Source organism: Elephantulus edwardii, unplaced genomic scaffold (assembly GCF_000299155.1).
Source record: "Elephantulus edwardii isolate Elephantulus edwardi_28Jun2011 unplaced genomic scaffold, EleEdw1.0 scaffold00183, whole genome shotgun sequence".
In the NCBI taxonomy this organism is placed as follows: domain Eukaryota; kingdom Metazoa; phylum Chordata; class Mammalia; order Macroscelidea; family Macroscelididae; genus Elephantulus; species Elephantulus edwardii.
The window spans coordinates 3,640,865-3,665,732 of record NW_006399933.1 but is presented as its reverse complement, the minus strand read 5'-3'; the positions used below and the strand labels follow the sequence as shown (position 1 = coordinate 3,665,732).

The 24,868-nt window shown below is 35.4% G+C and overlaps 1 protein-coding gene across 1 annotated transcript in view; it reads right to left on the bottom strand.

The window, feature by feature from the left end:
- The window catches only part of SEMA3E (sema domain, immunoglobulin domain (Ig), short basic domain, secreted, (semaphorin) 3E), a 333,719-nt gene that overhangs the window by 56,911 nt on the left and 251,940 nt on the right, over positions 1–24,868 (bottom strand). Inside the window, exons 5-8 of the mRNA XM_006896142.1 lie at positions 15,870–15,963; positions 4,254–4,373; positions 2,952–3,094; positions 773–887 (exon numbers count right to left, since the gene is read on the bottom strand). Of these exons, the coding sequence (XP_006896204.1) occupies positions 773–887; positions 2,952–3,094; positions 4,254–4,373; positions 15,870–15,963 (472 nt within the window). The remainder of the gene's footprint in view (positions 1–772; positions 888–2,951; positions 3,095–4,253; positions 4,374–15,869; positions 15,964–24,868) is intronic.

Sequence of the window (24,868 nt, the reverse complement as noted above, 5' to 3'; positions counted from 1 at the left end):
TTATCAAGAAAGAGAAGTTACTTTCTGCTTAGAAAGCAGAAAGTGGGATGGGGCCACAGGGCTATGATAATCTTTCTGAAAGGGGCAGAGGGAGGGAGAATAGTACAGCCCCTCACCACTGGAGCAGAAAGGAGATAACCCATGGCCCAGTCCCTCCAGAGACACATCAACAGCATGAAGTTTATTTACTTGTTGTTGACTCACAGTTGTGAAAATGGGGTTTATTAAGGAAGTAAGGTGGAGAGTGGGAAAGGCAATGCAAATTCAAATTTTAGCACAGCAGCCCCAAGACACAATTCCTCAATTAGTCCAGGCTCTGGTTTCAGTTCAGCAACACAAATTCAAGAAGCCTCTGGTTTCCTCAATCATCCAGGAAGGTTTGCCTCAGAGCAGTTGTAAGTCAGCTTCTCCTTAGTTATCAGGCAAGCACAGTGAAACCATTTAACTGTGACCTTTATATCAGGGCTCCTCTTGTTACACTTTGTCACAGTTTCTCTACAGTAATGCCAGAATCTCTCCATCACTATCACCAGTCTTGTCACCAGGGTCTCATTCTCACTAGGTCTTATGCACACCAGGGTCCTGCTGAAATCTCTCTCAAGTCTTACCTTGCTCTTCAATATGGGAAACATGCTCGCATACTAGTACCACAGCTGTTGATGATTTGCAAGACCATGTGACCGCAGTGAAGGTAGCTGAAAACCAGAGAAGCCAAGGAAATGGCTAAAAAAGCCAACTTTAGGCTAACACCACACTTTCTGTTAATACTTACCTAATTCATCAAAATATGTATCAATTCCATTCATTCCTGGCACTGAACAAACCAGCCTTGCTTTTAGGAAAGTGCTGCATTTGTTTACTAGTATTCTTTGCCCTCCCATATCATTCTGCAAAAAACAAAAGGTAGGAAAATAAGTATCTAATACTCTTCCCAAAAATAGTGTTCTGTACTTAGTGTGTAAATAGCAGGGATTATAGTTGTTTGTTTTTGTTTTTTTTCACTCAACTTGGAGAATTTGACATAATCTTTAAATAATTCCATAGATTAAACTTACTATGGAACTGTTTTTTATTTTATGTTCTTATATTTTCTTTTCTTTTTTTAAATGCACCAGAAGGCTTTGTGCTTACGTTCCATTTTGTCACATCTCAACTGCTCTTGAGTCAGAACCAAATCATAGCTGACCCTGCAGCAGGTTTTCAAGAGACGGTAAATCACATAGGAAGAGATTGCCAATTTCCCATGTGGAGCTGCTGATGGATTCAGGGAGGCTCTGCTTCTGGGTTAGTGGTGAACTTCCCTCCACACTACAGTAAAAGATGTGTACTTGATGAGAAGAATAAAATTAACACAATTAAATTTTCTTTTGTCAGTGGAATATCACTCTTTTCAATTTTAAATGTTTTATATATTTAAAAATATTAATACAATATTTTCTCCTATATAAAGTAGTGACTTTATGATGAATAATTTTTAATTAGATTTTAATGAAAGTTTATAGAGAACTAGGATTTCCATTCATTTTTGGTTGCACATTTTACTCCCTGCCCACATCCTCCCCAGTTCACTTTTCTCTTTGAAAAAAACCATAAAATTCTTTCATTGTTGTACACCCCCGCCCTCAAATCACTTTACTATGCAGCTCTTATTCTGTACTCTTGTCATCAAAATAATGCCTAATTATATATTCCTTTTAAGCAGTTCTTAGAAATAATTTTTCAATGTTTTTTTAGTGACAATCTGCCTATTACAGGAATATGAAGTCATCTATTTCCCCTTCCCCTTAGAAAAGGAAGCTTGACATACACACACATACATATTTTCAGTTCTTTCTCATCAGTATATATGTCGATACAAATAAACCTATACACCTTATAGGTATACATGCATGTCTATATAGAAACATATGGATTGGGGTTTTTTAATTCTTAATGCCTTCAATTTGGCTATAATTCATACGGACCTAAAGTATCCTGTAGTTTATATACAATTAAGTCTTTTTCCACTCATAGTGCCATTGTACATAACAGATCGAACCCTGCCTGATTTTACACCATTCTGACAATGTCTGTTGCACTTGAGATCATTTTGCAGCCACTGCTTTAATCCAGATTGTTGAGGATCTTCTAGAATGCTCTTTGGAGCAAAAATAGTGGAATTTCATCTAATATACTTCAGGTATGTTGTTAGGAGGAATTAGTCCTTGGAAAGTGACATCATGCTTGGAAATGTAAGGTCAGCGGAAGAGAGTAAGATCCTTGGTGAGTTGGACTGACACAGGGACTATAACAATGAAGTTCAGTATATCAGAAATGATGATGTTGACACAGGGTAAGGCAAGATTCAGAATCATTGTTCATGGGTTGCTATGAGTCAGAGTTGACTGAACAACACCTTACAACAACTATTAAATCTCATTAAAAATACTAGATTTCATAGTAACTCTCGTTTTGGCATATTATTCATAGATTTTTCCAGCATGTTAATATTTCAGTTGGTTTTGAATGTTTCCAATTGTTATATCGGAATATCAAAACATGACATGTTTTTTTCTCCATGACATTAGAATCAACCAACAGAATCATTCAAACATATACATGTAAATGATTTAGAATGTAAAGTAATATAATAATAGTTAATTTTTTTCCAAAGTACAAATTTCAGTGTGCAAATAAATATAGCCTCCATGGACTATCCTTTCCCAGTCCCTCAGATTATTTATTAAAAAAATTTACAAGACTGTTTTTTTTTTTGTTTTTTTTTTAAGACAAGACTATTTTAAGATAAAACTTTTACTATATATACAAGATATATTTGGTTTAGTAAATTTTAATTGTACATAGAACATTAGAAAATATTTTAACAAGAAAATTTACTTTAAAGTTAAGAAGAATTTGACCAAAGATTTTGAACTAAACATGTTTAAGGCATGAGAAAGTTTGAGCCTCACCACACAAAGGCGGCCCACCCTGGTATAAATTGTGTGGGCATTGTTTTCTGCTTCCAAGGCTTTCTCAGTGAAAAAGAAGTACACTTTGTTGTCATCTCGGTCTTCATTGTCAGGAATCATATATGAACCTACAAATTTGGGTTCTATAGAAAGTTCAACAAACGGAAAAGTTATAATAGAGATGAGAAAACACTAACAAAGTTATTCTAATAAATTATAAATCACTGGGGTGCTTAAATTTAATCCTCACTATTTTATAAAAGTATAAAATACTGTCCTTGAAAACTTTTACGAAATATTCTGAAGCATATGGCTTATTTCATTCCCTTTGAGAATCAATATCTTTCTAGAAATATTAGAGGAAAATTTAACTAAAAAAAGGAGTTAAGGAGGAAAAATAATTGTAAAACAAGGTATATGACAAAGTTTATGTGCGTTCAAAGAACGGTATAGTGGGTATTATGATAATTTCAGTAAATTTCATTCCTTTATATAGGAAAGCCACTATAAATATAAGTTGTATGTTTTAGTAAGAAGTCTTTCATTACCTCTTTTGTATTCATAAATTACCTACTAGTCTAGACTAAACTGGTCATGGAAGACAAGTTTTGTTTAAAAGTAAAAATTTATTTTAGCTTTTTGAGTTTATAATATCAGGAATTTAAATGGAGTTAGCCTTTGGTTGGTGTGGTATATGAAATAAATGATTGTGCATTTAAATCACTAAAAATTAGAATATCAGTTGGCATAAAATATTTATTCCATAGATATACCCCTAAAGTAACAGCTGCCAAGTCATTCTCAATATACAGGACACTGCATGAGTGACCCATAGGTCACTAATACCAAGGCTGCAGTACTCCAAAGAATTCTATGTTCATGAGAGTCTAGTGACTTTCCAAACTTTTGTTTTGCCTCTGGATTGTGATTCCATTCAAATAAGCAAAGCAAAGCAAACAATGAATTAATGAAATAGTTTTTGCCAATCACTAAGTATAACCAACTAACCATTCATTGAAAGATAGCTTGTCCTTTTCCATATATTTACTTTGCTCTATTTTCCTCATATAAATCCTAATTGATAATTATTACTATGAAAGTAAGTGGAACTTATTACTAATTCAAGCCATTGTGGAATGGAATTTTATTTCATATGAATTAGTTTAATTAAAAATATTGTTACTAAAATATTTTGAAATTTGTACAAATGGTAAATTCTATTTCTTTTGTTATTACCATAAAAAGGCAAAATTTCTCATAAGTCCACATTTTTTATTTACATGCTCTTTCCCTCACCCTCACCTTTTAGTAGACGCTCATCGTCATGTTCTGTACGAATGTGGGTCAGCCGGCCCAGGCTCCGGAAGATAGCAGCATCTCTGCCCCAGTAGTCACTGTAGAGTCCAGTGAACAATTCATTACCTGCACAAAAGTACAAGAGTAAGTCGGTACGTGTTTGGTGCAGTCCTCAAGGCATTGTGCTGCTACCAGTAATGCATATGGTTTGTATCTACCAGTCTCTCCTTGGGAGAAAGATGGGCAATCTCCTCCTGTGTGCTTTACCCGCTCTGATTTACTCACTGGTTCAGACTCAAAGACACATAACAACCACCACCATCACCACCTTTGGTAATAGAAAGAGGGGCAACATAATTTATACATGTCAGTCAATTAGTTCTTGTTTCACTAAAGCACCACTAAACTCTAACGCACGGAGGTCTAGATTCATAGTGACCTTCCAAGGGTTTCTGAAACTATAAATCATAATGGAAATTGTACATCTGTATTAAGAGAATCATCATATAACTGATATAAAGAATAAATGTCTTTAAAATTACAACAGTTTTGTGTTTTTAACTTTTTTAAAAACTGAGATAATTTAAATAATTTTAGAACTTTGTTATCTGAAAATATTGTGGAAAAAGAATCTTTTTTCCCTCAACTTGAAAAACAGTACTACTAACTACCACTAGATGGCAACCCTGTATTATTAAATAATGTCATTTTCACAGCTTATCTGCACAAAGGATGATATATTGACAATTTTCCCCAATTTCCCCTTCTGTACGCTGATAAAAGAAAACAGTTTGTGAGCAATTCAAATAACAAAATGTGAATTGTATGACTTAAACTTCAGAAACGCTAGACAGGTGTGAAAAACTATAAGCTATGTAAACGGAACCAAATGTGTGTCATCTGGAAATGTTAGCTTTTACTCCGAAGGGGAAGATTCTTCTTTCATATATTATCACTTTTGTATTAAAAAAATCATACTCATGGGTAATAATGTCAATAAGCCAAATACTTTACTAAAATAAAAGAGCATATTAATGATAATAATAAGTTAGAAAAAGCCTTAGACATGAGTATTAGCTGATAGCAATTGAGGAGAAAATACTGAGCGTTATTGAAATAATATCTATAACTCCAAGTAAATACATGTTATTATTGTGTCTATGTACTGTAGAGTCAGGACTAACTGATAGCTGAATCCCACCACGTTTTCAGAGGTTGGGAATCAAAAAGACAATACACATCTTTCTCCTGTAGATAGCTGCTGGATTTGAACCACCAGCCTTTGGGCTGACAGAGTCACTCCATAACCAGTAGACCAGCAGCAGTGCCCTAGTAAATATATAGTTAGAGAAAAATCTGTGATTCAGTATTTTACCAACTGCAAAAGCACCAACATCTGTATATTTTATACATTCATAATTAAAAACAAATCACGTAAACAGGAGATAAATTTCAGGGCTTGAATGATAAAAGTAGATCTACTCAAGAATTTACTTTTCTACAGCTATGGAAATATGATATATATAAAATATTATCTATCAGTTTGATTGGTATCTAATATATTTTGACATTTTGACAATAAATAACCAACTCCATTTTTATACAATGTATTTTATTTTTATAGATTAATTTCTCATGGTAGTGGATGCTATTCTCATTTTAGTTAGTCAAATGGGCTTAAATTTAAGAAATAATATATATATATATATTTGCAGAGTATTTTGAACAGGTGAGTAAAAATTAAAATGATATGTTCTACAATTAACTCTATGTACAAATAAATATGGGTGAGCATTGAGAATCAAGCAAAGAAAGTCTCTGGATTAAAATCTGCTGTGCTACAGTAACTTCTTCGCAAAAGAAGGGTAGTTTCCTCCTGGGTGATTTACTGCCTCTGAAAACCCACTGGAGGCTCAGCCGTGAGTTGGTCTGACTCAATGGCAATATATTGGAGTTGATAGGAGAGCAGTGATACCATTGGATAACTCCTGGTCTCTATTATGTATGAAAGCAGAAGGAATCACAAGCAATTTCTTGAACCTGCTATACTTTTCATCTCTCTCCATTACCATTTGCGGTCCTTCGCAGCTCAGCTCACCTTCCATGCACCTGACTGATGGAAACTTTCTCTGCGGTCTTGAGTGAGCCAAGTTTGGTTAGCTTTTCTTCTTAGAATCAACTTAGCTCTGTGTCTCTTCTTTTACTTATCTTATTTTAATCAATTCTATATGCATTCATATTATGCCTTACTAGAATGTAAAGTTTTTGATGATGTTTTGTCTTCAGTATGTAGCAAAATGCTTAATATACAAAAGATGTTCAATGAACATTTATTGGAAGGATAAGCGCTGTAAGAACTTAAAAAGCAAGTACATCTAAATGTGACAAAACTCAGTAAGAAACAGGATAAGATTCTGATTTGCTCAAAATTGCTTCAGGTCAAATTATCAACAAAGCTATTAGTCTTTTACAAGAACATATAGTACTAGATTTTGACCCTCAAAGAACTTATATTTAAAGATTTCATTTTGAACTGAGGGAATCTCTTTGCTAACATTTATTCCCAATAGTTTCAGCCCCAAAGCGACTATGTTTAGTAATTGGAACACTTTGCCTACTGTAAATAAACAGAGTGTGTGTGTGTGTGTGTGTTATTGGGTGTCATCGTGTCAAGTATGACTCATAGCGAGACTATGAACAATAGATCTGAGCCTTGCCCTTCCTGTGCCATTCCCATCACCTCTGACATTCAAGAGACCACTGCAACAGTCACAGTGCTAATCCACGTCACTGAGCTCTTCATCAGTTTTACTGACCTGCCACCCTTTCCAGCATGAAGTCCTTTTCTAAAGAATTGTTGTAGTTGTTTACCATCAAGTCAGAACTGACCCATAGCTGACCCTTCAGTGGGTTTTTAGATGTAGTTAATAGCACAGAAAGAGAATGCCCATACTTATTTTGCAGAGCAGCTGGTGGATTTGAATCACGTGCCTTTGGGATTAGAGTGCAGCTTCTTGCCACTAGGCCACTAGAGCTTCTCCTCAGAACATGCCCAAATACATGAGTAAAAGTTTCACCATCCTTGCCTCTAAACTGTACTCATTCTGCACTTTCTCCAAGACATATTTTAGTCTAGAAGGATGAGTGAAAGAGCCATTCTTAGTCCTTATAGCCTTCTCTCCAAGACATATTTATTTGTTCTTTTTGGCAATCTATGGGATATTCAGTAATTTTCTCCAATTTCTCAACTCAAAGACATCAATTTTTTCTTTTTTTTTTTTGTCATCCTTGTTCTTTGTCCAGCTCTCAGAGGCACAGCGAGTGATTGGAAAGACCCTGGTCTGAATCAGGCAAAACCTTAGTATTTGAATTAGAACATTACTTCTCAGTATTTTGGGAAGGTTCCTGACAGAATACTTTTGCAATGCACTGCCTCTTTTTATTTTTTTGACTGCTGGTTCCAGTGGTTTTGACTGTGGATTTATGAGATGAAATTGTTGACAAATTAAGTCTTTCATAATTTTGCCTATCAGCTCCCAGAAAGGATTTTTGCCTTCTTAATGTTGAGATGTAATCTATATTGAAGGTTATATTTTCTGATCTTGTGCAGTCAGTGTTTCAACACCTTCTCACCTGCAGGAAGCAAGGTTGTGTCATCTTTATATGATATAGACTATCATTTGAATCTTGGCCATATAATTTATACTATCTGGTCACATAGTATTTATTGTTGTTGTTGTTATGTGTCATTGGGTCACTTGTGACTTATTGTGTGACACTATGTACAACAGCTTTGAACCCTGCTCTATCCTGAGCCAACCTTACTGTCTCCGACACACCCCCATTACTCCAGTCACGGAGTCAATCCATCTCATCCAGGGTTTTCCTCTCCTGTGCATTTTCTATTTGTGTTCTAAATATATGTTCTACAAATTTAAATAATGTGAAAAATATTTGCCTATATAAAAAACAAAGTCCTTCACCCTCCCAAGCATAATATCCCTCTCCCAGGACTGGTCTCTCCTTACAACATGCCCAAAGTAAAACAGACTGAGCCTCTGAATCCTTGCCTCCAAGGAGCAGCCTGGTTTCACCCTATCTTGGATGAACCTGTTTGTTCTCTTAGCAGTCCTTGGTATATTCAATACTATTCTCCAACGCCATAGCCCAAAGGCATCAATTCTCCTTTTTTCATCCATAGTCATAGCTTTCTGATACATAGCACATAATTGTGAAGAATGTGCCCTCAATCAAACCTCTCTAGAGTAGTGAAGAGCAACAATGTCACTCTGGAGGCTAATGTGTGCCTAATCCAGGCCACAGTCTTCACAATTACTTGCTATGCATCCGAGAGCTGGACAATAACTAAGGATGATAGAAGAAGAATAAATGCCTTTGAGTTGTGAGGTTGGAAAAGAGTCTTGAACATACTATGGTCTGCCAGGAGAACAAACAGGTCTATCCTGGAGAGTCTAAAAATAGTCTGCTCCTTGGAGGCAAAGATTTTGAGTCTCTGTCTCACATACTTTGGGCATATGGCCAGGAGGGACCAGTCCTTGGAATGGGACATCATGCTTGCAAGGGTGGATTGTGCAGGAGAAAAAGACCCAAGATGAAATTAATAGAGTCAGTGACTAGACAAATGGGATTAGGTCTGTCAGAGACAGTGAAATTGGCTCTGGACAGGGCAAGATTCAGAGCTAATGTTCATAAGGTCGCTGTGAGTTGCAGGCGACTAAATTGCACATAATAACAACAACAACTATATAAAAAACAAAGTCTATTTTAATAATAAGTTAAAATGTAAAATTAAAATACATTTTCTACACAATTCCTTTTATCAAATTGAAAATATTAAAGTTTTAAATAAGTTTATTATCTTTCCTTAATATTTAATAGAACATTTCAAGCATTTTGTTTAGGATTCTTATTTTCTATTTGGGCTTTTCTTGGCCATTTTGGACATGAAGTTTTCAATTGTTTGGGTAGGAAAATTCACAGTAGTTTTCATAATTTTCTTTTCTTCTTACACTTCACTCGAGCATTTTCTATTTGTGTTCTAAATGTATGTTCTACAAATCTAAATAATGCGAAACACATTTGCCTCACGGAACTGTATGTGGCTGAAGACTGACTTAGCTGTCCAACTTTAAAAGTGAATGGAATAATTTTATTAGGAAACTATTCTACTTTGGATGAACTATGTTCCAAAATGTATATGATATGCGTAACTGCAAAGAAAAATACAGCACATTAGGAAGGATAAGATGGATAAGAAAGATTCGTGTATTCCAAACTCCTATTTGACACTGCTAGGGATGCCTAAGTAAATGGGCAGACTGAGTGGTTTTATTAAGTGCTTGGTTGTTGTTTGTATCTTTAGTTTATTTGTTTTTTTCTTTGTCAGATGGTTAACATTAATATCAACTTCAAGAAGGTGGTTTCTGAGTCAAGAAAGAAAAAGAAAAGCATTCTGAATTTAGTCATTTGCATTTACTGGCATTGGTCTGTATATCCTTTGAATTTTCTCAGTGGTGAACGAGTGACATTGATACCGTTGTGGTCAAAGGGGATTCTTAAGGGAGAAAACGTCTATGAGGAATCGAAGACTGGGTCTTTAAAAAAAAAAATTAAAAAAATTCTATTTTGAGGAAACCATAAGCCAAGTATTCAAACAGCTCCTCAGAGATTACCAGCCACAGCCAGAAGCTACAATGAGCATGTGGACAATGGGCATTTTGCCAGATGTTAGTGAGCTGCAGACTTGGATAAGAGAGTACAGCTATTCTTGAGGGATAGGGACGTGGTAAGGGAATAACTGTAAAGCATACATGTCTCTAGAGCTGGTATGATTTCAAGAAACAAGCCAGCACATATTCTTAAGCTTATACAATTATAAATACATACATTTTCCTTCTATTTAAATATTTTTGTTTTTCTAATATTTATTAAATTTTACCTTGATTTGAGTAAATAGAGTTTATTAGCAAGAAAAAGAATACATTTTAAAAGTTACTGTAATGTTAAAAATATGTTTTAAAAGTCTAAATAATTTGAAATAATTCAAGCTTTTCTGTCATTATTTCTCCCTTTCAGTCAAAGAGTGTTGGCATCTAATTCACAGAATTTGTACTATGGATGTATATTCACAAAGCACCCATTATGAGGAAGAAAATATTCATGGCTGTAAACTCTGTATCTCTAGTTGCTGAAAAATGTTTTAGAGGACAAAAATGAATAGAATGAGAATTTGACTAGACTATTTTCTATAATTTGATAAGTTTTTAACTTGAAAACAACCTTTAAAATTAACCTAACAACAAAATGGACACTTTCAAAGCAAAAATGTCAAAAGGTGCATGACAGATTGATCAGTTTCCCCCTAAAGATCAGTCACATGCCTCTTAGCATACCTTAAGCGTTTAGGTATGGTGGGTGTTAAATTACACCTGGAACTGGAAGTACCACAATGGGTGGTTAGGAAAACAATAGAATTAAAAGCACAAAATGCTTTTTTTCCCCCCTGGCAAATAGCTTTGGTTTTTAACATGAACTTACTGAAGATGTCCTAACTATACAAGGAGATTATTGTGAAATTACTTCAAATATATAGGTGAAAAAGCACTTTGCCTGACAAAAGTGACTTATGACATGAAAACATTTCCTGGATTTTTATTTGGCTAGTCACTAAACTAATAATTTAGTGAGGAGATAGATAAGTGTACATGTTCTGGGTTGACTTGCTAAGTGATGGAGTAATTTATTTTAATGAAAAATGTCCACATTGTTTCATCAAATGTATTTTTATAACCAAATTATAATGTCTTATATTATTACTCCACTTTTCAAGATCATATTAAATGTCATCAGTAATCCCATTAAGGAAACCCTGGTTACACATGCAGTAATATTCCACCTATGATATGAATTTACATATCTCCAAGTTAAATTTTAATTATCTTATTTTTAAAGAAAACCACCTCATCCAAGTTAAATTTTGTTCCTATGAAGTGATGTTTAAAGAACAAAACTAGTTAATATAGGATTTCATTTTTATTCCCTTCTGGACATAACAGGGCATAGCTCCGGTCTTTAAGGAACACACTTCATTCCTTAAATCTGTGTTCACACAGACCTTTCACAAGTTATTGATGGTTCTAACTTGAATCTTAGGGAGCTCTGATGGCGTGTGCCTTAGGGAATCACACTCTTTACCCAAATGGTCACACTGCTCAGGCACTTTGAATCCACTACTGAATCCAGAGGAAAAGAATGTGCAATCTTCACCTGCGCTATTTACACCCTCCAAAAACCCGCAGGAAGGTCAACTCGGCATCAGTTCCAACTCAATGACCATGAGAGAAAGAGAAGATATATTGTAAATTCAATAAAAATATACTCATTAATTTTACTTATATCTAAAAAAATAATCTTTCATTGTTTTCAGTAGATGTTTGTTCCATGTGATCTTGTCAACGGAATTAAAATAAACTAAAATTAGCCTTACACCTAAACATAAGAAACTATTATATGGATACTTTCCCTGATGCAAGGATACCCTCTTGACCCCAGAAACAATATAGTTTTATGAGTGCCCTTTAGACAAGTTGAGTTTTCATCAATGTATCCTCATTGAAAGACCCTAAATGCTAAATGTGGTATATAATTAACAAAAAAAGAAAGAAGGAACAATGGGCTAAAGAGAACTTCTGCCCCCCACACCCTGAAGTCTTGTCCTAACCCATCAGCAGAGAACATGTGTGGTCATAAAATAGCACATTAATGCATTCTTTCCCTGTCAGAGTAAGCTGGGCTGAGCTTGCCAAATTCCAACTCAGGTAGCTCCATTTTTCCAGCCCACATTCCTGCTGCTTTTTCAATTGGGTGAATTATTTTTACTTCCCCTCTTTTAAAGAGTTACTGGCTCACATAGGTTATCGGGTTTCCATCCCAGTGGCTGCTGCATTTCCACAGTGAGTGAATGATCTCTCAGAGGTACTTTGGGATGAAAGCAAGTGGATAAATGTGAAGAATTATATTTTTATTTCTTCTCTTTGGAGGGATTATTCTATAACTTTTGTGTTTAGCTTGGAGGGCTCTTTTGATTTGATTTCTCTTCTGAATAAGTGAAACAGCCACCCAGATGGCAAGCACTTCCCATTTCAGTGCAGTGTAATTTGATTTGGATGTTCAATGAAACTTACTTGGAAATGTCCCTCCAGTAATATTCCCTCTCTTAAAATTTTCAGTTTTAAATTCCTGGCTTCATGCGTAAATGAGCTCCAGGGAATTTGAATGGTGAGTGGCAGGGTGGCTAAAGAAGTAATTTTTTAACCATTTAAATGAAATGTTACTATTAATTGATCCTGTCTTGGGATCCTGGATATTTACTATTAAAACTATCCATGCACACTACATTATTTGCAACTTCAAATACACTTTGTATTATTTTTATGAATACTATTTGGAAATCTCTTTCTTGTGTAGGAATCTGTGTGATTATTCTATTCAGTCACTAATTACAGAGAGCCTGTTCTCTGCAGGGCACTGTGCTAAGCACTGTCTGGGAAAAGAAACATATTTCTCCTCCAGACACAGTCAAATTATAAAAAGTAAGTTGCCATTGATTGGACTCCAACTCATAGAAACCCTACAGTAGGAGTAGAAATGCCTGTAAGGCTTCCAAGGCTGTCATCTTTCTGCACTCAGACTGTCACACCCATCTCCCATGCTGCAGATGATGGTTTTGAACCATGAATCTTTTCATCAGCTGTCCAGTCAATTTCTGCTTTTTTTAAAAAAATAAATTTTTATTTTATATTGGTTTGCTTACAAAATTTTTATACATTGGGTTTCACAGTATCTTTTATTCACATTGTGTTTCATATAATCATTCCAATTCATTATATTTTATAAACTTAATCAACACTGAACTATGCCCTCCATTGCTCTCTTTTCAAATCGCCACAGGATCTTTATTTCCTTTACCCACCCCTCCCTCCGTCCATCAAATTGTGTGAACCTATAATTTCCTCCTTGCTCATCCCCACTCCTCCGCTCCTACCTTTCCCACCCTTCTGAATTCTCACACATGTTTTACTAGTTATCTTTCTAGTTCTACAATAATGGTCTTATACAGTATTTGTCCTTATAGGACTGAATTAGTTCATTTAGCATGATGTTCTCCAGTTCCTCTCAAGTTATGTAGCAATTTTCAAAATCATATTCAGTTTCTATTGCTTGTGTAAAGTAAAGCACTTTAAGGGAGCTCTGGTGCCCTAGCGGTAAGCGGCTGTGCTGCAAACCCAAAAGGCACATAGTTAGAATCCACTGACTCCTCCCTGCTCTGTGCGAGAAGGATAGACAATCTCCTCCCATGCCATTAACTGCTTCTGAAAACAGGATTTACCTTCTGGAGAATCAGCTACAGACCAGTCGGTTCCCACTCAATGGCACGCAACAACAGCAGGTTCAGATATAGGGCTCTGGTAGCTTAGTGGTTAGGGATTGTGCTACCAAGCCAAAGGCACGTGGTAGAAAGGAATGTGGGAGAAAGATGCACAATTTCCCCCTCTGTAATTTACTGCCTCTGAAAACCTGCTAGAGGGTCAGCTATTAGTTGCTTCTGATTCCAAGGTTACATAAAATAAGTCTCAGCTATGAAGCCTCTTTATATTCTGATTACACATTACACAAAAATGGTTTGGCAGACAAACTAAAACATTTGAAACGAATGGATCTCTTTCTGTATCTTTATTCAAGCCCTTTATGAGTTTAATTAGTTTGTGAAATTCTCATTCTTCAGTGCTTTCAAAATGAAAAGTGTGAATACTTCCAAATTTATTTATTTATTTGAAAAACTGTAAATACTTTATAAAGTTAAAATTTTTTGTTGTTGTATAGGAGTGGATTGTGAAGCTCTCAAAACCAACTGTCAGAATTAAATGCAGAGAAAAAAAAATAAATGCAGAGAATGTAGCAGAGAATGTATATTCTTAAAGGTCTTAAATCATACTCACACATACATTTTGATTAATAATTAAGAAGGAGTTGTAAGCTTAAGTAGTCCCTGACTTATAACATTTTCTACTTTGATGAACCACACTTATAGCAATCTGGTTTGTTATTATTTTTAGACCTTCTTACTAGCAACACATATTACACATGCTATTATAACATTTAAGATACTGCTGTCTTCACCCTCGATGTTCACTTACAGATGTCCAAATAAGATCTTTTAAAAGGCCTATAATCAGAGGCTAAAATAATGAAAATGAATAAGAATAAAAAGAAGAATGAAACTCTGTCAAAAGTCCAGAATCACCTGTATTTAGAATATATAATCTCCATTATCTTGTAAAAGTATACTTTCTATGAATATGCTGATCTGATATTAACTAATAACTTCAAATTTTGAATGGGTAATAGTTGTCACTATGTGCCCTCAAGTTACCTACTACTTATAGTGACCCTATGCACAATAGCTCTGAACCATACTCTACCCTGAGCCAACCTTATTGTCTCTGATACACCTACCTCCACTACCCCAGTCACTGAATCAATCCACATCATCAAGGGTCTTCATTTCCTGAACTGTCCCTCCACCCTCCCAAGCATGACATCACTCTCTGAGGGCTGATCCCTCCTTACATGTCCAAAGTATGTCAGATGGACCAGTTAATTTGTGCTGTATCAGAATAAATGAACTACTGAAAAAGCAGAACCATGATGTATTCTAGCACCCATACAAGGTGTCAGCAATTGCTCTCTGGAGATTGTTACCTGGGAAGTTGTTAATTTCTCTGTATTATTACAATGCTAGAGTGGTTTGAGGGAGCTCTGGTAGCCTAGTGGCAAGAAGTTGTGCTGCAATCCAGAAGGCAGAGGATTGGAGGCCGTCAGCCTCTCAATGGGAGAAGGATGGGAAATCTCCTCCGGAACCAGTAACTGTCTCTGAAACCGCACCAGAGGGTCAGCTATGGGTCATTTCTGATTTGATGGTACACAAGAACAACAACAGAGTGCTGATGAATGTGCCGGTTTAAGTTCCTTCTCTTTAATTGACCTTATTAGCCTGAGTTGCTCAATGTTTACAATTTACGTTCCACATTAGCATAAACTTGGATCAACAGCACTGAAGTTATCAAGTCAGAGATCTTTTGCTTTCTAGTGGCACATAAAATTCATTCAAAAAGAGGGTATTTAAAAGTCCTCCCTAAGGTCATGGAGTGGATCAATGAGACAGAGCAAATGTGAAAATGGTTTGTTTCTTCATGTGTGTTGGTTTGCTTTTTTAAATTGTGAAGTATATGTTTAATATTTAATTGCATACTTTGAATAGTAATTTATTCAATGCAAAATGTGCCATACCTGATATTAAGTAAAAATTTTTCTAGAATGAGACACCTCATGTCACAGCATTGGCATTTATTTCGGGGTCAAATCAGCTCATCTTAACCTAGACTATAATTTCGTATTTTAGCTTCCACAACTAATAAATACAAATGATAAAGCAAAGAAGACAAGGAAATGCTAAGAAGAAGAAAACATGGCTGAAGTTGAAAAAAATAACCTCAAAAGGCTGTAAGACTTGGAACTGACAGCAGAAGCAATGATAATTACCAATTAAAGTGGAGATGAAGGAGGAACTGGGGTCAAAAGGACATTTCCCTCTTCCTCTCTCAGATTGGTCTGATTCCAGATGAAACAGCGGCTCCTTGAAAAGACAACACAGAAACCAGAAAAGTTATTAGGAACCTATCACCTTCAACAAGGACTTGATTGTTCAGATAAACTGCATTAAACTTTGAGGATCCACAAAACACTTACTGTGAATAGCAATAGCATGTGAGTGAATAACATCAATCTCATTAGTAAGAAAATGATTTTACAAGTATAATGACTTTGTTTTAAATCTCTGTGTTCTTTCATTCATCCCAGAAAGTACACATGTGATAAACTGAATGAAATTATCTCTTTGTAACACTTGATCCTAGGGGCTTCTAAAAGAACATATAAATCTGTATTGGAGGAAATGCAGTCAGGGTGTCCACAAAGGCAAGGATGATGCAACTTCATCTCATGTACTTCAGGCCTATTGTCAGAAAGGGCCAGTCCTTGGAAAAAGACATTGTACTGAGAAAGGTGAAGGAAAGAGAGGAGGAAGATCCTTAATGAGATGGAGTTAACAAACATAGTGACTGCAGCAATGGGCTTGAGCATGGTGATGTATGATGATGGCAAATGATAGGCAAGGGTCTGATCTGTTGTCTATAGGGACATACATTATGCGTTGTAGTCACCTGTTGTTGTTATGTGCTGTCAAGTCTCCTGTGACTATAGGGACTCTACCTAAAACCGCTCTGAAGACTGCCCTATTCTGAACCAGTCTTACTGATTCTGACACACTTATCCTCGTTAACCCAATTACTGTATCAGTCCATCTCATCTGGGGTCTTCCTCTCCTGCACTGTTCTTCTGCCCTTCCAAGCATGATGTCCTTCTCCAAGGACAGGTCCCTCCTGGACACATGCCCAAAATATGTGAGAAAGAGCTCCAAAATCCTTGCTGCCAAAGAGAAAGTTGGTTTTACTCTCTCTAAAACAGACTTATTTGTTTTCTTGGCCTACCATGGTACGTTCAAGTCTCTTCTCCAACACCACAACCACAACTCAACTCAAAGACATTGATTCTTCTGTCATCCTTAGTCACCGTCCAGCTCTCTGATGCATAGCAAGTAATTAGAAAGACCATGGACTGGATCAGGTGCACCTTAGTCTCTAGACTGACATCCTTGCTTCTCTTTTTCTGGAGAGATCCCTGACAGTAGATTTTCCAAGGGTAATTCATCTTTTGATTTCCTGACTGCTGGTGCCAAGAGTGTTGATTGTGAAGCCAAGCAAACTATAATTGTAAACAACCTCAATCTCTTCTCCATCTATCATGGTGCTTCCAGTTTGCCCAATAGTGAGAATCTTTGTCTTCTTGATGTTGAGCTTCAACAGTCCTCAATCTAGATGGCATCTAAAAATAGCAGTCCTTCAGCCGACACAGTTGTCACACTGAGAACCTTATTAGTCAGTGTAACTGCTTAGCAATGAATAAGCTTGATTACTCATCATATCTCCTCATTCCTCAAGCCCTGCTACATTTTTATTCATACCACCATAATACTTATTGACCTCTTTTTGAAATTAGGACTTTTCATATTTTTTAAATTACAACAATCATTCCTTTTCATCTGCCCCTTCCTTAGTCAGCCTTTCACTTCTCTGTCCATCATTCTCTCAACTGTACTTCTGTCTTCAAGTTCCTAGGCTACTGATAAGTACAAGAATAAATCACTCAAATATATACCACAATTGCAAGCCTCTGAGTTTAGCTCATTCTTCAAAACTGCTAAGTGATTTATATGCTTCTCTAGTTAATTCTTTACATAATTTCCTTAGACTGTTATTTAATCCAGCACTCGAACTTAAAAAAATCACTCTAATTGTGCTCAGCAGACAACCTCACATCTTCTGCTTGACAGATAAAATGGATTTCCTTTATTTTATTTCTTTAACTATTGAAAAAAGATTCAATGTTGCTTGTATGCCACACTCTAAGACAGGAATTGGGAATACAGTCATAAACAAAATGAAGTTCTGAATCTCTAGACTTTATGGTTCTCATAAAACTAACCCAAGTAGACATTCCTCTTATTTTATTGTTCTTTTCTGATATATCTAACATTTGTATCTTCTCCTTGAACTTCTTATATCTACTTTTTTTACCATTTATCATCTTAAAATTAACTATGTGAACTCTTTGCCCAGTTTCAGTCATTAATATTCTACATTGCTGCTAAATTCTTTCTAAAAAAAATTCATTTCACCTTACCATTTTACCTTTAAAATCTTCCAATGACTTTTCATAACTGCTAGAACAAAACTCGATAGATATCCTTGAATTTTTTTTTATACAAAGGGCTTTATACCAAAGTCTGTCTTAACATCTTTGCTGTATATCTAAGATACTCTTCATGTAGTCTGTGCACCAGCATTTTGAACTACTGCAGGCCACTCTGTATATATTTTTCCTTGCTCTCAATTTCAACCCAAGAACTACTCTCAAGAATTCTAATTTGATCTTATTGCTAACCTTATTATCAGTTATGCAATTTTTGTAATTCCATCATATTGCTTGAATCCCTAGATATTATATGAATGCTAGATTAAAATTGACTTTTAGTCTCTCTTCCTAAATGAGGTAGGAACTCCTAGAGAAAAAAGATCATCTGACATTATTTTTTCATTCCCCTGTATCAGATAGAACCGTATATAATAAATCCACAGAAATAATTTATTTTGTTTAAATAATAATATCCTTTACAGAAAGAGTGGCATTCACTTCCTAAACAACATGGCTCTGGAAACTGTATGAACTTTGATAATCATGGTAGTTACAGAAAGGCTTTAGGCCTTTCATTCAATGAGTCACTCAATATGAGTCGTGCTTGACTTGACGGCAATCAACAACAACAACACTTTTCGAAAAAAATTTTTTTACTGCCTTCATTTTTTGCATGAACTTAGTCTATGTTTTAAGAGAGTCAAAGCAACCTACAAAACATAGATATGAGTAGATACGTTGACTTCCAGCTAGAAAAATGTGTGTACAAATTGTTAATACTGTAGTCAAGGACTGCCTATGTTGCAACAGGACAAATTTTAATAAATTTTAACTGCTATCTATTTTAATGAAACTGTTAGATAAATATATTCCTAATTTCTTTAGCTGGTCCATGAACAGGATAATACAGCTTTTATGTAAAATACCACTTTTACAGCATGTGATAGACTCCTGCTGGTATATTAATTTTTCATATAATATTCTCTAATTTTATATCAAATTATTTTAAAATTCAAGAATCAGAGATTTAGGAATTATGAAAGTAATGCATTTTATTCCCAAAGATAACTTTGTTAGTAGCAGTTTGCAATTTAAGGTGACAGAGAAAGGTATCATGGAGAGGCAATTACTACCCAATGCTCCCCTTTTCCCAGATGGGTGATCCCTTCCCTTCCCTGCCCTGCCCTTCCCTTCCCTCCCCTCCCCTTCCTTCTTCCTTCCTTTCTTCTTTCCTCCTTTTTTTGTTTTCTTTATTTTGACAAGTGAAGGGCACTGTATTGCTAGTATCTTTGGTAATGAAACTTCAGTAATGAAATTAGATATTACAGGCTGAATTCTTAATTTTTATCAGATTGCATACTGCCCAGCAGTGTTCGTTTTTAACAACATAACTGATCTAATATTCCATGACTTTAGAATAGAGTCTTTTAGAACTTGGTTGAAGTACAAATGACAGAAAAGTGTATGGATCAAATTCATCTTCCTCAGTTCTTAAATTTATTTATTGCACCTCAGGTCTCAAAATTATATTTTCCACACAGAAATGTGGAAAATAATTAAAAGAAGGTAAAGAGGAAGAAATTTTACCTTAAACTGGATATTACTCATTTTATTATTGGAAAACAGGCAAGACAGTCCAAACTTTTAGTGCTTTGCATAAATCAAACTAACTTCAAAATTAGATACAAATCCAAGTTTCTCACATTATTTTGAGAATTCATTGAAGGTCTTTAATACAGTGTTTAATTTTGTGCAAAATCCAATAAAGTAAAAAAAAAAAAGTAATAAAATTTCCTTCTGTAAAGTGAAATTCAACAGACAAACGAACCAGAAAAATTGAGGCATGATGACATCATCAATGACCCCAAAGCAATCGCATTATGGTTCAAGCAATACTCAATGTTAGTGTTCAACCCTATTGAGAAAGCTGTGCACTACTTCCTTGAGCTTTCCTTTATCTGTGTTTTAACAGCTGGAATTTCTGCTCGAGTAATGTGGTTCAAATTTACAAGACATAACTAGTCTTAACCATACTGAATTCTCTTTTTGTTTTGTTGTAACAAGGAAAAGTTTTTTTATTGGATCCTCCTCTGCTTGAGAAAAAGCAGGACGTCTATTTTCAAATGTAAGGATATATATATCCACTCATCAGAAAACTATCTGTAGAGTACAAGTGGTAGAACTTCCTTATAAATATTCCCCTTTAGGTCATAAAGAAAGCCCTCCAAGCCCACTAACCCTGCTGAAAGCTAGTTTTAATAGCTGTGAGTCTCTGCATGTCAAGTGTTTACTGTCATGGCAATTAAAGGAAATAAGGGTTTTACAAATATTATAGTGTCACTGTTGCATACTGAAAGATGCTAGAAAAAAATTAAAGTACTATAAATACTAAATGGCAAATAAAATTGTGTCTGCTGATAAAACAAAATATGGCAAAATGCACAGGGATTATATGGTTTTTCATCAACAATCAAAAAATAAGCACAGATATTGTTTTTATTTTCGTATTTATTTTAGCTCTTTAAATGATAGCTTTTATGTGGTATGTTTCTCAAAATGGCTTTTTTTCCCCTCAGGTGATTTATGAATAGGATTCACTGCATCATTTCCCCCGTTTATTATTCAAACAAAATATTATCATTTTAGAGATGTTTTCAAAAGGCTAACTGAAGCAGACAAAATAGAAACTCATTGTTGATAAATTTCTGCTTTAAGGACACTAGTTCTGTGTTTTGCCTTCTTTAAGTCTTTTATTTAAAAAAGCTTATTTAGATAACATTTTAAAAATTTCGAGGAGAGATCTGGTGACATAATCCTTAATGAATTTAATGGCTAACCCAAAGGCTAGGCATCTCCAGTGGTGCAAATCCAAGAACTACTTGATGGAAGAAATATACACAATCTCCACCCCTTATAATCCGTGAACTCTTGAAAACTCTTTTCTACGTTATCTTGCTTTGTTCTCAAAACGAGCTTGTGCATTTTTTTGTATTATTAATTTGTATGCTTAAACCAAGTCAATGTGTTTCAATCTTTTTTACAGTTGTAATCCGTTTGGATAAATATCGTGGGTCTAGTGGTAAAGAGTTGCTCTTTTAACCCAAGCAAATATTATTCTAGTTTACCAGATACTCTCCAGGAGAATGATGGGCAATCTCTTCTTGTGCAATTGATAGCCTCTCAAAACCCTCTGGAGGTCTCCTAAAAGTTGGTTCTGACTGGATGGCAGTGAGTACTGTGCAGTGTACTTTATCACTGGCCAAGAGGTCAGTTTGACACCTAAACCTGTGTGATACAATCACTAATAGTTCTGATAACTTTTGATTGAATCATTACAAAATTTTTATACTCTGTTCATTGACAGAAATATTGATTTCATAAAAACAATGCTTATTAAATAAGCTGGTTTTTTCTGTATGGAACTTAAAGAAATTTTTACAATTCTAAATTTTTTAAAGATAGAATATGCAAGAATAATTGTCATTGTTTATTGCTGTTGATTCCAACTCATAGTGATCCCATGTGAAGTGTTAAATATGAACAGTTAATCATTTTGGAGGAACATTCTTCTAAGTGGTACAGCACTCTTCTGTCAATATGTTGTATGGAAGTAACCTGCAGTTGCTGTGATTCTGAACCTTATGCCATAAGGGTGTCAAATGCCATAACAGTTACACTGGGTGACCAGTGTTTAGTGAAGCTTTTTAACATAGGTTTGGAAGCAGGAGTGGCATCCACTTTCTAAGCAACACGCCTCTGGAAACTCTATGAACTTTGATAAAATATGATAGTTATAGATAGGCTTCAGGCCTTTTATTCATAGGGTCGCTACGAGTAGTGCTTGATTTGATGGAAATAAACAACAACAACAGCTTTTAAGGGAAGAAGTAAGACTAGATCTAAAACCTTCAAAAAGTGGGGGAGGGGAAGTAAAAGTATTTAATATAGTGTTGTTTGAGAATTTATTTGAGAATATAACTCCAAAATCCTTACTTCATAATTCAATGTTGAGAAAGACTGCAACATAAGCTCTCAGATTTGAAATCATAGAATAGGTTGAGAATGAACAAAATTTGAATAAACTTTTAATTAGCTAATAATAGACTACCAATGTTACTTTCTGTTCAATACTATACTTTTTTCTTGCTAGTTGTCATAGAGTTAATTTCAACTGATGATAACCTTGTGTATAACACACCAAATCAGTCTTAAATACAATCAGAATGGTTCTTAGAAGTGAAGATGCCAACACTTGAGCTTTTTTACTGTGGAATTACTATAAGGAAAGATCAATTCTTAGAAGATAGTTTATTTGTTTAATTAGAAGACCACAGACAGGAAGGAAACCCTCAATGAGACAGAATATGACAAAACAGCTACAATGGATTAAAATATACCAGCAATCATGAATAGATAGACTTGGACAAAATTTTGGCCTGTTATACATAAAGTCAATAATTGTACTGTTTATGTAAGATACTAACATTTGGAAAAGCCAATGAAGGACCTACAGGGATTTCTGTATTACTCTACAATATATTGGTAAGTCAGAAAATATCTACAAAATGAAAATTTTTATGCAATGGGACAGCTCTTTATGTATGCATAGGAAAAGATATCCTATACATACAATTGTGAGAAACAAAAGATACGTGAAAATGTGTTAGAAGTTAAAATATGTTTCTAAAGTCATATAACTCATATGCTTTAATACAGACAGATAATTTTCTAGGAGAATAAAAAGAAAATGGAAGGCATGTACTGAGGAAGGAAAGATAATTGTTTGTTGTTGTTGTTATGTGCCATCGAGTCACCTGCGACTCACAGTGACCCTATGTACAACAGCCCTAAACTACGCTCTGTCCTGTGCCAATCGCACTATCTCTGACACTCCCATCCCAATTATCCCAGTCACTGAATCAATCCACCTCATAGAGGGCCTTCCTCTCCTGCGCTGTCCCTCTACCCCCCTAAGCATGATGCCCCTCTCCAAGGACCGGTTTCTCCTCACAACATGTCCAAAGTATGTTAGACGGAGCCTCAGAATCCTTGCCACCAAGGAGCCACCCGGTTTAGCCCTTTCCAGGACAAATCTGTTTGTTTTCCTAGCAGTCCATGGTATTCTCAGTACTCTTCTCCAGCACCACAGCTCAAAGGCATCAATTCTCCTTCTATCCTCCTTTGTCATTGTCCAGCTCTCTGATGCATAACAGGTGATTGCAAAGACCATGGCCTGTATCAGACGTGCCTTAGTCTCCAAAGAGACACCATTGCTCTTCAGCACTTTGGAGGGGTCCCTAACAGCAGACTTTCCCATGGCAATGTGCCTTTTAATTTCCTGGCTGCTGGTGCCAAGACTGTTGACTATGGAGCCAAGCAAACTAAAGCTGTGTACAATCTCAATCTCTTCACCATCCATCCTGATGCTGCCAATTGGTCCAGTTGTGAGAATCTTTGTCTTCTTGACATTAAGCCTCAATCAATATTGTAGGCTGTAGTCTTTGACACTCTGCAGCAGGTACTTCAGGTTCTCCTCAGTTTCAGCAAGCAGGGTTGTGTCATCCGCATACGCAGATTGTTGATAAATCGTCCACCAATCTTGACCCCACATTTCTCCTCATAGAGCCCAGCCTCCCGGATAATCTGTTCTGCATATAGGTTGAAAAGGTATGGAGATCAGATGCATCCCTGACATACGCCCTTCCCAATTTTGAACCATGCAGTGTTTCCTTGCTCTGTTCTGACGACTGCCTCCTGGTCTAAGTATAAGTTTCACATTAGAACGATCAAGTGTTCTGGGATTCCCATTCTTCTCAGAGTCAGCCACAACTTGTTATGATCTACACAGTCAAATGCCTTTGCATAGTCAATGAAACACAGATAGAGAAATTTATAATTCATTGTTTATCCTTTTGTGCTCTTGGAAGAAATTTTACCATGCATTCCTATCACCTATTTAAGATAAAGAAAAATCATAAAAAATGTAGGAACACATACATGCATAAAAGACAAATTATGTGACATTAAGGAGATATTGAAATTATTTTGCTTCATTCTCTTAATTAAAAAAGATTATACAGAAAGAATACATGCTATCTTCAGCAAAACCAGTCTACTAGATATTTAAGATACTAATAACAACTTCCTCTTTCTAATTCTCTTTCCCTATGATCTATAGATATCAGGTCGGATAACATGTAAAACCCAAAGAAAGAACAACTCTAATTGACTACTTATACTGATTGCATTCTCAGGATTTTATGCAGTTTATAAATGAACTCTGCTATTGGCAAGTGCATAGCTTGTTGTGCTAGAGTGCAGAAGAGATACATTTTTGAAGTAAATAGTTCATTAAGGTAGTGATGCTGATGAAAATACATTTCCCCCTTTGTTCTTTTCATTATTTTTTTCTCTATATTTAAAACAAGTTCAGGCAACCCAGGTGATGTACTTCTAACTTTCTGGTAACTCATACTTTCTTTTAATATTAGGTAAAACTGTATTCTCTTTGTATGGATTGAAGCAACCCTTTCTCCAAACAAAGGCTGCATCACAATCACTTTCATTTACTGTATTTGTACCTTTTCAATAACTGAAAAGGCTTCAGGCCTTTTCTTACACTAAATAAATACCAATGTACCTATTCTACCCAAACTACAAACTCAATTTAAAGATACAGTTGGGAGCAAATTTCACCTGTAACCCAGGTACTTCTGTAATCAGAAACT